The 13,765-nt window shown below is 45.5% G+C and overlaps 1 protein-coding gene across 1 annotated transcript in view; it reads left to right on the plus strand.

Annotated features, from left to right (window-relative positions):
- Window positions 1-669: 669 nt before the first annotated feature.
- DPL1 (dihydrosphingosine phosphate lyase) overlaps window positions 670-13,765 on the plus strand; it is a 94,945-nt gene continuing 81,849 nt past the window's right edge. Inside the window, exon 1 of the mRNA XM_086514161.1 lies at window positions 670-982. Coding sequence (XP_086370287.1) covers window positions 829-982 — 154 coding nt within the window. The 5' untranslated portion in view covers window positions 670-828. The remainder of the gene's footprint in view (window positions 983-13,765) is intronic.

A 13,765-nucleotide genomic window follows, 5' to 3' on the forward strand; every position in this document is an offset into this window, starting at 1 on the left:
TCATAGGCAGATCAAACTGCCCGCCCAAAACCTACGCACATGGATGTGAGATCTATGTAGAGAACTGATATTGGGCCAAAATAGGGTCATACCTTTTTCGAACCCACCATAGCTATGGACGGCCCAACCCTCTGGACGAGCACAAAGTTTTCACACTTCTCAGTTTGAAATGCCCTGAGAGGATCGATCTTGGAACCCTACGGTAATCAAGCCAATGCCTTACCACCAGGTCCTCGCTTGCTCGTTGTCATAGGAGAGATAGCGCAACACTCGTGCGAATATAAGGGAGTGGAAAATTGGACTAGCCTGTTCGTTGCGTTTGGGTGGTCTCAACCCACCCTCAAAAGTTGAAAAAAGGAATGATTGCCTCAATAAGGGTGAGGGCTAAAGACTCCAATGGAGAAGCGCATCTGCCCCCTTCACCTATATCTCACACGGTCGGTGGGATGATTGAGTAGCGTAGATATCAGCCAAAGTAAACTCGAAAAAAATGTTAACTTGGGTACCCGAGTTTACTTCGCCCCCCTTGGCCCCCACAGCCCACAACCTGGGGGATGAGAGCCATGTGCCTTAACCACATCGGTCTAGAACATCCCTTGCGGAATGTAGACGTCTTCCTTGGGTACAAAAAGTAAATGATTAACGTTGGGGCCCTAAATTGATTGGGGCCTTCGATCCCCCCTCTCTCTTTGATTGGTCGGGTGACGTCGTGAGCTCGAATCTGCTTGCCAAGATGCAGAATGGAACTTTCAATTTTTGGAGGTGTGTCTATTGTTGGCGGGTAGATCAAGGGTCAGGCCGAGCTGTGGAGAGCTCGGAGCAGCAGCCATGGAAAGCTTAGCCCTTGTCCGATCCTCCCTTAATGAGCGGCTATCTTACTACGAGCCCTTGGTCATCCTCCTTACCCCCTTCCTCGCCTCGCTCCTCGTCTTTGTTGTTGCTCCATCTCTGGCAACCGTTGTTACCGAGCTTCAACACAAAGGTATGCTCATCCTTCTGTTCTTGTAACATGGCATCAGACCAGGCTGATTTTATTGCAGTATGTGTGCAAAACGATTGAAAACTACTCACTATGCAATGGTGTCTAAAGAATTAAATACTGTAATTGGGACATGCTCATCTTTACAGTCACAGGTGCTAATCCTGAAATGATTAAACTGAGGCTCAAGAGATTGAAGGAGTGTTTAATTGATTTGATCGATTGAATTGCATACATAGCCTCCTTTATATTGGAGATGAAAAGACATATGAAGAGGCATGTTTATTGACGAAGAGACATGACTCTAGACCAATAGTTACATCTTTTGAACTAGTCGTCGTAGAGACCTGAATATTTGGTGTTAGGATGCAACCATTCGATGAAGAGATGTAAGTGTTGGGTGAAGAGACACACCCTTTCGAGGACAGGGGTCTCCATCATGGTCCGTCTTTATATGTGCGACAGGATCAAGTGCAAGAAGGTAACACATGATGAAGTATACGACACAATCGTGACATTCCCTTCCATTTAAAATGGGAGCCTCGGTTAAATAAAGGATTTTTGATGTTGATAGAATTTTGGAAAAGAATTGTATCTCCGAAAATCTTCAATCTTTGAGTCATCTAGAACCTTTGTCTTGAACTTTTGCTTCTTACGAAACCTTTTTGCTTTGATAGCTAAATCCCATGTCAATGCATCATTCAAGGGCTTTTTTGAGAAATATGGCTTTATCAGGTTGCCTGCAACAAGAGAGGGCCCTTCAAAAGCCATCATGTGACGTAACTTTAGGTGTCACGTGCACATCTAACTCTATCTCCTGTTTCTAGGGTTTAGGACAGCCTAGGAAGTGTTCAGGCACTCTCGCGAGCCTGTACGACGCAGGACCTGCATGTCCGGGCACTTTAGAGTAGTTGCATACCCTCTATGGGGAGTGTTCCCATATAGTGGCTTTAGTACCGGCTTAGGTAGTTTATCTGCATATGAATCACTTCTTATCGAATAATGAGGACATTATTAATAAGTGACAATTTGCCCAGCAATAATAAAAGTCGTGGGATCTCCTTTTTGCACTGCTCGACCTAGCTTCGAGGCGCTATATAAGAGACCCTGGGGTTCACCTTATATAGCTTCCAAGTGCTATATAAAAGACCCTATGGTTCACCGTTTGGATCATCAGTCAGTACCCTCATGGACATACAACGCCCTCATAGCAGAGCACCAACTTGGCATTTTTCTAGCATCAACACCCAACACCCTCTAGCGTTTTTGCACGAGATCAGCCTACAATATACCATCAAACAACTTTTAAGTTTTCAGTCATAACCTTGCCGTACCATCGCAGATCTAGCCAGTCACACCATCAAATTTCAGCCCATTTTCATCGACGTCATCAGCACCCTCGACCTCAGCCATAGCGGATCAGCCCATAGCCTTGTTGAGTTCGCAGATCCAAGTAAGGTATCCCTAGTGTTTTGCATTTTTAGCCCTTAGCCTCACAGATCCAAGCATCAGTAGCAAGATCCTATTAGCATCTTAGTAACTAGCACCATTGTATCAACATTTATGCAATCTAAAGCAAATACCTCTCTAGCGATAGAGGGGAGGCATTGGAGGCAAGTTTGGACCTCATTTGGTGTTAAGTCTTCTTCTCTCTATCACTTACAGAACCTTCACTCGCAATATCATTCTCTTCTCTCTCTAGTCTATTGTACATCTATCACATGAAGTGAAAGGAACCCTCTCATGCAGTAAAAGGAAGCTTGAGTATGCACTGAGCACTCATCTTGAGCATTCACCGTAGATCACTTCCGCTGCACATTACATTAGGTTGAAAATCTTGCAATAATTGTAGAACATTCAGTGAAGAGAAAATTTTCCCAAGGCATTTTGATAACTTCAACTTTACTAATCACTGGAGAGGAATTTTGCGAAAGCTTATAGCTGGATCATACTGGAACACCTAATGCTAACCAAGAACTATCTCGTAGTAAGATAAAGGCATGACCTCGAAATCAAGTGTATCTACATAATTTTGAATACCAAACTGCAATGGTCGAATGTTAGGTGTAGCGGAAGTGTTGACGATGATAGCTGAGGATGTGTGCTCAGTATGTAAACAAGGTTCCTTGTACTCGATGAGAGACGTGCAAAGAATAGAGAAAAGAGAGAAAATGTCAGGTGCAGCGGAAGTGTTTATGGATTTAGCTCGGTTCTAGTACTTCGCACAAACACAAGAAACACTTTACTTCACTTGAAATACTGAACTGAACTGAAAGAAAGAGAGAGAAAAGAGACGACCCAGGGATGTCGGGTCCCAACCCTCAAGGCCCCCTTGCTCTGTTGCCAGAGCAAGTACTTTCTTTAATCTTGCACTAATGCTCATACAATGACTGAATGCTGAGATGCTGAGTCTGTGTCTATGACGACGACAACGATGACGACGATGTCAAGATTTGATCTACTAACGGCTGAAAACTAGAAATGCTAGGTACTTCTGCTAGAGATCTCCAACTGTGGCGGTTCTGCGGCGAGGATCTACAACCGCCAATGCATCGAAGCTGAGTGCAAAAAAGCAGCTGATTTGGGCTGAATGTGCAAAGCGTTGGCTGCTTTGGGCTGAAACCAAAATTGCTAGGCTGATCTGGGTGCAGATGGTCGATGCGGCGAGGTTCAGCAACCGGGAAGGGTGCGATACTGCGAGGTTCATGGCTGATTTGAAAACGCAAGTTTTATGGGCTAAAAACGCTCGTCTTCTGATGCTGAAAACGTTGGGCTTATCGTGGGAGAAACACTAGAGAAGCCTGAGGTGCTGCCAATCGGGTGCGTGCCTCCTTGTGTGTCTGCATTCATCTGCTTCTACTGAGCACCCAATGGGTTTCTTTTATAGTTCTGTCACGTGACATCCATCTATGTGTCCGTGGACAAGCTACAGCATGATCAGGGTTCAGTCAGTCCAGTCAATCTAGATTAGAAGTGATCTGACACTTTTTGTGAGTCTATTCGTAGACCGTGCATGCCGAGTCACTTAGTGTAGATGCATATCCTTTGGTTGCACACAACATGATCATCAGAATTCCCATCAGAATCCATTAGAATCAGTTAGGGGAATTTTCCTGTGCATTTAGCCTATTTTCCCTATTTTTGGTATTTCTCACTTATTAATCTAAGTGACTTTCCAACAAAAGTAGGTAGGGCAATTTTGCTAAGTTAATATATAAGCAAACCCAAGTTAGCACTATCTGGCAGAAGAGGCAGCAGGAGCTTCCCGCTCAACAGGCACCTTCTCAGCAAGAACCCCCGCAGAACCCTAGCGTTTGCAGATTCCCTTCATCGCCAGACATTTCCCCCACTTGGCGTTTTCAGCCCTACTTGATCGCCATCAACAGTTAGTCCTAGCGTTTTCAGTTTGGCATCGCCATCACCCCCAGAACCTAAGCATTTAGCTAACGCTAGGAAGGTAGGCAACGTTTTCTATTTTCAGCCCTATCTGCAGCAAGAGGCCAGCGTTTTACTAACGCTACCATCAGCCATCAGCGTTTTTGGTTTTCAGCCATTGTAGCATCAGAGGAACAGCGTTTTCAGCCCTATTGGACAGCAGCAGATTCAGCCCTAAATGATTGCAGAAGATAGCCATTTTCAGTCCATAAAAACGCAACCAAAACAGTCATTTTCAGCCACCAAAACAGTCCCGAAATTCAGCAGTTAGAAGACCGCAGATTTCAGCCCTAAAGTTGTCGTCGTCATCACCGGCATAGTCCCAGTTTGCATCAGTCCATTGCATCGTCATTGTACCATTTTGTGCAATCAATAGTAGACCACTCTCGCCGACGAGAGTGGGGCCTTCGGAGGAGGGTTTTACAACGTCTCTGGTGTCGTATCTCTCTTCTCTCTTCCTCTCAGTCTCATACACTTGCACACACAATATCCACTCACTTTGTTCGTGATCATAGCACTCTTCATAAAGAACGGAAGGCTCTCCCTTCCATAAGAACTAAAAGGAACCTTGAGCAAAGCGCAAACATTCATTCCGCTGCACCTAACAAGTTCCTTTAGCCATTTGCCCTACCTACATTCCAACAAGGATAAATGAAAAGTCACTTATTAATAAATGACCTATAAGAGGTGGTTTACGCGGTAAAATGCCTGCATGATGAAATGCTATCCTGTGCAAGAGAGGATAATGCAACTGTGATCGGCCTGGACATGCACGTCCTGCTAGAGGCTCACAAAGGTGCAAGGCTCGGTCCTAACCTACTGGATCATGCTACTGTGGTAGAACATATTCACGTAGCGCAAGGGAGCGCACGTGACATCCCCCCTGTTAAAGATGAGGCACAACTGCCGAACTTGTCTCTGTACTTCTGATGCTGACTACTTCTGATGCATGTGGATGCATAACCAATGAAGATTTTTCCAAACAGGTGGATACTGCGGATGTAGATTTGGTGCGATGTAAACACCTACCATCATTATCCATACAAGTTATCGGGTAGCCTTACTACTGTTGCAGAATACAAGCCTTCGTACCGACTCTACCTCGCGAGCAAGTACAACCACTCGAATAGTCTTGTCGTGAACACATTGCGGGTGAAGCTGAAAGGTAAGGGTGTTCGGAGGTGTTTCCAAGGGTTTCTTGTCGATGGAAGTGGATGCACGCTACATGCGAATGCAGAAGAGGTTTAGGGATCCTGTCTCCAACTCCTTCCATATCCGCATAAGAGGCAAGTAGAGCTTGGTATTCAAGATTTGGATTGTCGTGTATCCGTTGTCGATCTTCCTTCAAAGACATGGCCATGAAGATGGGAGCTAATAAGTCCATGATCGGGACTCAAAGATTTATTCAGGAAAAACAATCGGGAGAGGTTCTGTGGGTTCTTGGTTCTTGGGTTCTTGATGGTTTCCTTGAGTTCGCGAAGCTGAAGCACACACAGAGCTTTGATACCAATGTGAGGTGCAACGCACACATAGCTCTGATACCAATGTAATGTGCAACGAAAGTGAATGATGGTGTAAGCTCAGGATGAGTGAACAGTGAGTGCTCAAGGTTCCTTTTACTCTAGAGGAAGGGAGAGCCTTCCTTGCTTAGAGAGAGAACGTGCAAGGACCAAATGAGAGTGGAATGCAAACTGAGAGAGAGAGAGAGAGAGAGAGAGAGAGAGAGAGAGAGAGAGAGAGAGAGAGAGAGAGAGAGAGAGAAATGAAATGAAATGAAATGTTATATTAACGTCTTCAAAAGGCCAAAATGACCTATGAGACCAATCAGTTACAAAATAGTGAATCTAATACCATGTCTGGGTACAAAAGAACTAGAAAAGAACTAGAAGTGGAACAAAATACTACTACTACTACTACAATCTAAAACTACGTGGGTGTAGCAGCTGATACAATAGGTACCCGGTAAACTGGATGTAACAGTGTGTGAAACAAAGATGGAAGAAATGGTGAGGATCCATCCTCATCTGCACTCTGGATGTCGAGAGAGTATGGCTCGAATCTTCTGTTGTAGTCTCCGTCGATGCTGTGTAGCTCCTCTCCTCAGTCGCGGTCGTCTGTATCTCTGTAGCTCCAATGCTCGGTCGATGAGAGTGCCAGTAGTGGTCGAATGAGTGTGGGACGAGCTCTGCAGTGGTGGCTGCTCCTCTGGCTGTCCCATATCTAGTGAAAAGAAATCTGTAATGTGTCTCTGGGACTGCCTCTCTCTAGCTCTCCCCAGTAAAGTGTCTCTATACCTGTGTAACTCAAGTAGATATAGTCCAAGACATCTCTGATCCTCATAACTCATGACCCTAGATAGAGGACCAAAACCCTCTCTGAATAAGCAGTGGAAACGCCCCCGTATCTCATAGAACACTGTGCAATGACATATGTAGTGCAACTCTGTCTCTGGCTCTCTCTGGCATAATCGGCATATCCTGCTGTCTGCTGGTATCCCTCTGAATCTACCAGTCTCAATCTCGAGCTGATGTGAGGATGTGCGTATCTGACCAATGGCACAACGCAAACCATGAGACATATGTGTGTCCATGTAGCTGGGTCGAATCACAAACCCATCTCCTGTGAGGTGGAGAAGATGCTCTCTATAGAAAGCCATCTTTGTGCTCAACTCCTGAGGCGGCTCTATCCATGTCCTCCTGGTGTCGAGCTGGATCAGGTCCTGACGAATGAGTCTAGTGATCTCCACCCGTGTAAGAGACAGCGAGGGTGCCTGAAGAGAATACTGGAAAGGGGGCAACCTGTCCATGGTGAAGCCATGCGTCTGAAACCATGAAGTCATCTGTGCATACCAGCATGAAGTGTCCCCCTGTAGAGCTAACTGTCTGGAAGACTCAAGGGCCAATCTAGCATATCTGTCTCTAGTAGTATCCCATAGGCTGTGCACAAAGGACACTGATCTGGTAAGCGCCTCAATCTCCATGGGGGGGGCAGCTAGCTCTGCTCGAATGATCGCGTGAGGTACGGAGGCCTTGGCTCTAATCAATCGGGAGATCATAGATACCAAGGGCCTCTCCATACCTCTCCAACCATCCTGGCCTACAGAAGGTCCCCATACCTGTACCCCATACATCATAGCTGAGGCTACTAAAGTATCAAAGAGCCATAACTTTGTCCGAGGTTCCTGGAACTGAACCTGCGAACACATCCTCTCCAAGCCTCCCAAGGCCGCATAAGCTCTGGTCAGTCTAGTCTTTGCTGCTCTCCCCAAAGAAAACCTCGGCCCAGTGAAGACTATCCCAGGGTAAGTGTAAGAGAGAGAGAGAGAGAGAGAGAGAGAGAGAGAGAGAGAAGAGACGACACCAGATGGGGTCCCAAACCCCCGTCCAAGGGCCCCTCTCTCTATTGCTAGAGATGTATTTGCTTTAGATTGCACAAAGGGAATTTGCGTTTTTCTTGAGGGCTGAAAAATACTGATGCTGCTGCTAGCAAAAACGCTAGCGTGTTGAGTACTGTTGAGAGGCTCTCTGCTCTGCTCTCCTCTGCCTTTAACTGCTAGCACTAGGTATTCATTCATAGGAACTTACTGCTGGGTCGGGCAATCTTCCCGACAAACCCAACGACTTGGAAAATAGGCTAAAAATCCATTCATAAAATAAGAGGTGGTTCACCCGCGCGACTAGAGGTGGTCCCCATGCGGTGAAATGCTTAGATGTTGAAAATGACTAAATTGTGCAAGAGAGGGTATGCAACTATGACCGGCCTGGGCATGCACGTCCTGCTAGAGGCTCACAAAGACACGAGAGAGAGAAAAGAGACGATACCGATTGTCTGTATCCGATGTCGATCTTCCTTCAAAGGCATGGCAATGAAGATGGGATATGGTAAGTCCATGGTCGAGACTCCATGATTCTTCAGGAAAAAAATGAGGAGAGGTTCTTTGGGTTATTGGTTCTGCTTGGGTTCTTGGTTCTTCCCTTGAGTTCGCGAAGCCGAAGCACACACAAAGCTCTGATACCAATGTCTGGTGCAGCGGAAGTATTTATGGAATTAGCTCGGATCTAGTACTCCGCACAAACACAAGGAACACTTTACTTCACTTGAAAGACGGAACTGAACTGAAAGATTGAGAGAGACAAGAGAGAGAAAAGAGAAGACCCAGGGATGCCGGGTCCCAACCCTCAAGGGCCCCCTTGCTCTGTTGCCAGATAAAGTACTTTCTTTATTCTTACACAAATGCTCATACAATGACTGAATGATGAGATGTTGAGTCTATGACGACGACGATGTCAATATCTGATCTGCTAATGGCTGCAAACTGGAAACGCTAGGTACTTCTGCTAGAGATTTGCAACCGCTGCAAGAATTTGCAACCGCGAATGCATGCGAAGACGAATGCAAAAATGCTAGCTGGTCTGGGCTGAATCTGCAAAGCGTTGGCTGCTTTGGGTTGAAACAAAAAACGCTAGGTTGATCTGGGTGATGATGGTTATGCGGCGAGGTTCTGCAACGGGGAAGGGTGCGCTACTGTGAGGTTCAGGATTGATCTGGAAACGCAAGTTTTATGGGCTGAAAACGCTGGTCTTCTGATGCTGACAACGTTGGGTTGATCGTGGGAGAAACGCTAGAGAAGCCCGAGGTACGATCGATGGGGTGCTTGCCTCCTTGTGTCTCTGTATTCATCTGCTTCTACTGAGCGCCCAATGGGTTTCTTTTATAGTTCCTTTAGCCATTTGCCCTACCTACATGCCAACAAGGGTAAATGAAAAGTCACTTATTAATAAATGACCTATAAGAGGTGGCTCACGCGGTAAAATGCTTGCTTGATGAAATGCTGTCGTGTGCCGGTGAGGGTAATGCAACTGTGACCGGCCTGGACATGCAAGTCCTGCTAGAGGCTCACAAAGGTGCCAGGCTCAGTCCTAAGCTACTGGATTATGCTAGACTGTGGCAGAACATGTCCATGTAGCGCAAGTGAAGTGCGCACGTGTCACAAATAGGAGCGCATAACAATATAAAATATACTTGGATAAATAGAATTTATCACTTAATACTGAAGCCAGAGGATATAGAGAGAAATAGATAGAGAGAGAGAGAGAGAGAGAGAGAGAGAGAGAGAGAGAGAGAGAGATAGAGAGTGAGAAGATCGACACAGTACTACGGACGAGAAGATGGGCTGGTCCCCCCCTTATAGAGAATCCTTTATTAGGGAGAATCTTTTTACAAGCACAAGAACCGGAGAAAGCCCCTCCGTTCAAATTCTCTGACTCGATGGTCGTTCCTTCTCGTAAATGAAATTTGAGAGATGAGCTCTTAATCCTTTACTCGGGGTCGAGACTTCGTAGACAATTTCCGAATTGCGTTCCCGGAATTCCCAAGCGTAGGCCGAAGCCTTCACGCTTCTCCTTCGCGATGAAGTACCTGCAAACACACACACAAACACGGGACAACTATTTGTACGGCGAATCCACAATAGATACTTGTTGCTCTTTCGCGGGAAAAAGCGACTTCTGTGCTTCGCAGTCTCGCGATCTCTTGTGTCTTCTGGCGGCAGAGTCTTCCCTTGCTGGTGCTGGCAACTCCTCCTCTGAGTGAGGTCATGTAGTGCTTTTATAGCTCCCTGGCCACAATAGGAATAGCTGAGTAGAGGCTGGCCGCGTAGAGATCTCGTCGTATTTATTTATTTGTTTTTTTTTTCCTCCTTGCGTTGTTCCGCCAGAAAAAGAGAAAGAAAAATCGCTGGCTGGTTTATACTGCTTTATTTAATCATAGGCTGCCCACCTATTAAGTGGGCGGCTGGTCATCTTTAAAAATGGTATGAATCTGTCCAAAAACTCAATAAAACCTTATAAGTTAAAAACAATGCTTTTCACAGCACTTCCCAGGCGTCCCTGGATGCAACCACATGCACAAATGCAATGTAGACATAGATTCCTCGCGGGAAAGCGTCTGCTCTTCCCGGAAAACTCGTTAAAATATTCCGCTTTTCAAGAAAAGCTACCCATCTTTATTCTTGTGCTTGCATCTTTACGCGTATTCCTCTTTCTAGTTCGGATTTCTCTCGACTATGGATATCCCCTTTCTGATGCACCCGTCACCCACCTTGTGACGCATCAGGAATACCCATCACCTAGTCCTTTCCTACCGAACTTACGGTACAATCCCCTTCACGATGCTCTATGTCACCCATCCTATGACGTATCAGAGATGTTCGATCCCGGGTGGTCGGATACTTCTTACTGATGCTTCCTGTCACCCATCCGTTGTGATGCATCAGAAGTACCCGTTCCTGGTGGCCTTACAGATATTCCCTTTCACAGTGCTCCTGTCATTACTTTGAATGACGCACTAGGATGTCTCCAGTGAGAAAAACCCTCTCACTTAAAATTTCAATAATTCATTTAGAATTATTTTTCGTGGTGTTCCAAGTGAGAAAACCCTTTCACTTATAAATCCAATAACTCATTTAGATTATTTTTATGTCAAATAAAACCAATTTAGCAACATCCCTCTCACTTATAAACAGTTGTCCTCAATTGTAGAGGTCCAACTAAACTGCCCGGGGAGAAACCGGAAAAATTCCAAATCTTGCTCAATGGTGAGTTGAGCTAGTCCTTTCTCAAAAGAGAACTTAAAGTTTAAATTAAACATAAATTCAAAAATTCAAAAATTGAATAATTTAATACTTACCTTACCGGTTCATGTTCTTCCTCTAGTACCTCGAGGAAATCCTTTACCAATCATCAAACTTACGAGCCATGTAAGAACTCGTCATTCGCGTCTTTCCAAGAGATCAGAAGTTTCCTCATCCGAGAATCACTTACGCCTTCTCAATCCGGAGAAGAATAATCCTCCTAGAAATCAATCTAGGTATTTGTCCTTGTGCATAATCTTGCGCAATTGGTCCTAAGGATATTAAACCTCTTATGTCCTCCCACATAGGGAATGCCAAGTCATAGAGCATTAAGCTCGATGTCTTTCTTTCACAAACAGAGTTTGCGATCACTTAAAGAAGGTTCTTGTTCCGGGCCGTCGCTCGACGTAGGCGGACGGTTCCAATCGGAAGATTCCTTGTGCACGGCGGCACTTCTTTCCAATCTTTTCCTCTTGCGAGTTATTACCACCGGTAGTGTTTTCCACTACTTGCTTTGACTCGCTCGTGTTCCCATTGGGCAAATCGATCCCAATCTTCTTGGATGCCTTCCTCAAAGCATAGAGGAAAAAAATTTTGTCGAAAAATTCAGCCTTGAATTGAATCCAAGTCTTGTTGTAAGTTCCTTGCAGAGCTTTGGTATACCACCAAGTACTTGCAATCCCCCTTGAGGTGTTTTGTCACATGCCTCACCTTCTGCCAGAAAAAGAGAGAAAAATCGTGGGCTGGGTTATACTACTTTATTTAATCATAGGCTGCCCACTTATTAAGTGGGCGACCGGTCACCTTTAAAAATGGTCTGAATCTGTCCAAAAACTCAATAAAACCTTATAAGTTACAAACAATGCTTTTCATAGCACTTCCCAGGCGTCCCTGGATGCAACCACATGCACAAATGCAATGCAGACATAGATTCCTCGCGAGAAAGCGTCTGCTCTTCCCGGAAAACTCGTTAAAATATTCCGCTTTTCAAGAAAAGCTTCTCAAAACCCATCTATATTCTTGTGCTTGTGTCTTTATGCGTATTCCTCTTCCCAGTTCGGATTTCCTCTCGGCTATGGATATCCCCTTTCCCATGCACTTGTCACCCACCTTGTGACGCATCAGGAATACCCATCACCTAGTCCTTTCCTACCGAACTTACGGTACAATCCCCTTCACGATGCTCTGTCACCCATCCTATGACGTATCAGAGATGTCCGATCCCGGATGGTCGGATACTTCTTACTGATGCTCCCTGTTACCCATTCCTTGTGGCGCATCAGAAGTATCCGTTCCTAGTGGCCTTACAGATATTCCCTTTAACAGTGCTCTTGTCATTACTTTGAATGACGCACTAGGGATACTCTGTACTCGGATGTCTCCATTGAGAAAAACCCTCTCACTTAAAATTTCAATAATTCATTTAGAATTATTTTTCCTGGTGTTCCATGCGAGAAAACCCTCTCTCAGAAATCCAATAATTCATTTAGAATGATTTTTATGTCAAATAAAGCCAATTTAGCAACAGCACGTGACATAAAAATATTGTAGTGAAGTTTTTGTGTGAGAGAGAGAGAGAGAGAGAGAGAGAGAGAGAGAGAGAGAGAGAGAGAGAGAGAGAAGACTAACACAAGATGGGGTCCCAAATCCCCCTCCAAACCTCAAGGGCCCCCCAATTTATTGCTAGAGTGGTATTTGCTTTAGATTGCACAAATGCTGATAGCTGCTGATGGGATCTTGCAATAGATGCTTGGATATGGGCTGAATTTTTGAAACACCCATGAGGGTACCGACTTAATCAGATGCTTTGATGTTGAGCCTTGGGATCACCTTTATAGCTCCTGAAGAGGTAGGTCGAGCAGTAGCCAGGTAAATGTCAAAGTCGACGATGCGGAAGCTTCTAGACCAAGGAGAGAATGCGAGAGAGAGAGAGATAGATAGATATCATTATCGTCCTCGGAGGTCAAATATGACCTATTGGAACAAGAAAACATACATGGTGCCTCTTATCAAGAGGGTACATTGGATACATGACTAGATATGGATACAACAAAATTGTGACATACGTCACTTAGGGAGTGGGGAGAGGTTGGATAGGGGAGCGTTGTTAGACTTACACCAATCTGCTGCTTCATAGGTCTAGAGCATACATGTACGGCTAGTATGTCTCCGGATTGGCCACCCATAGTCTAGGTTGCTCTTGGTCCTGGCCGCCCAAGTTTGGGGCCGGCCGTCCACTTTTGTCCGGGCGCCCACATATATTTCCATATATCATTTTTCTGTTGGGTCGTGGGGATTTTTATCAGGCCTTGCCCTACCTCTCCTTGGGCACCTTTTTATAGGGCCAGGGGGGTACCCACTTCCACATCTCTCATCTCACAGAGATCACACATCTGATGTATTGACAGGGTCTTCTGCTCATGGTAGTCATGGCGGCATAATCGCCCCCTCTTCACCATATCTTGCGTTTGTGGTCTACTGTCTCTCTCTCCTCGCCTCTCTCACGCTTCCGCACACGTGCACTCTCACATGGTATCAAAGCCTAGTTCACATGGTATCGGCACCTTCTGGCTCTGCCTATTCTGAGGCGCTACATTGCATTAGGTTCTTCTCCCAAGGGCTGGATCAGCCAGCGTTTTTACAACTGGAGCCAGATCTGCCCAGCATTTTTACATCAGCCACGCAAGCACAAAAATGGGAGCCATTTCTGTCGCGGAGGA

The sequence above is a fragment of the Adiantum capillus-veneris genome, chromosome 6 (genome assembly GCF_014529385.1).
Source record: "Adiantum capillus-veneris isolate H3 chromosome 6, ASM1452938v2, whole genome shotgun sequence".
NCBI classification, from domain to species: Eukaryota; Viridiplantae; Streptophyta; class Polypodiopsida; order Polypodiales; family Pteridaceae; genus Adiantum; species Adiantum capillus-veneris.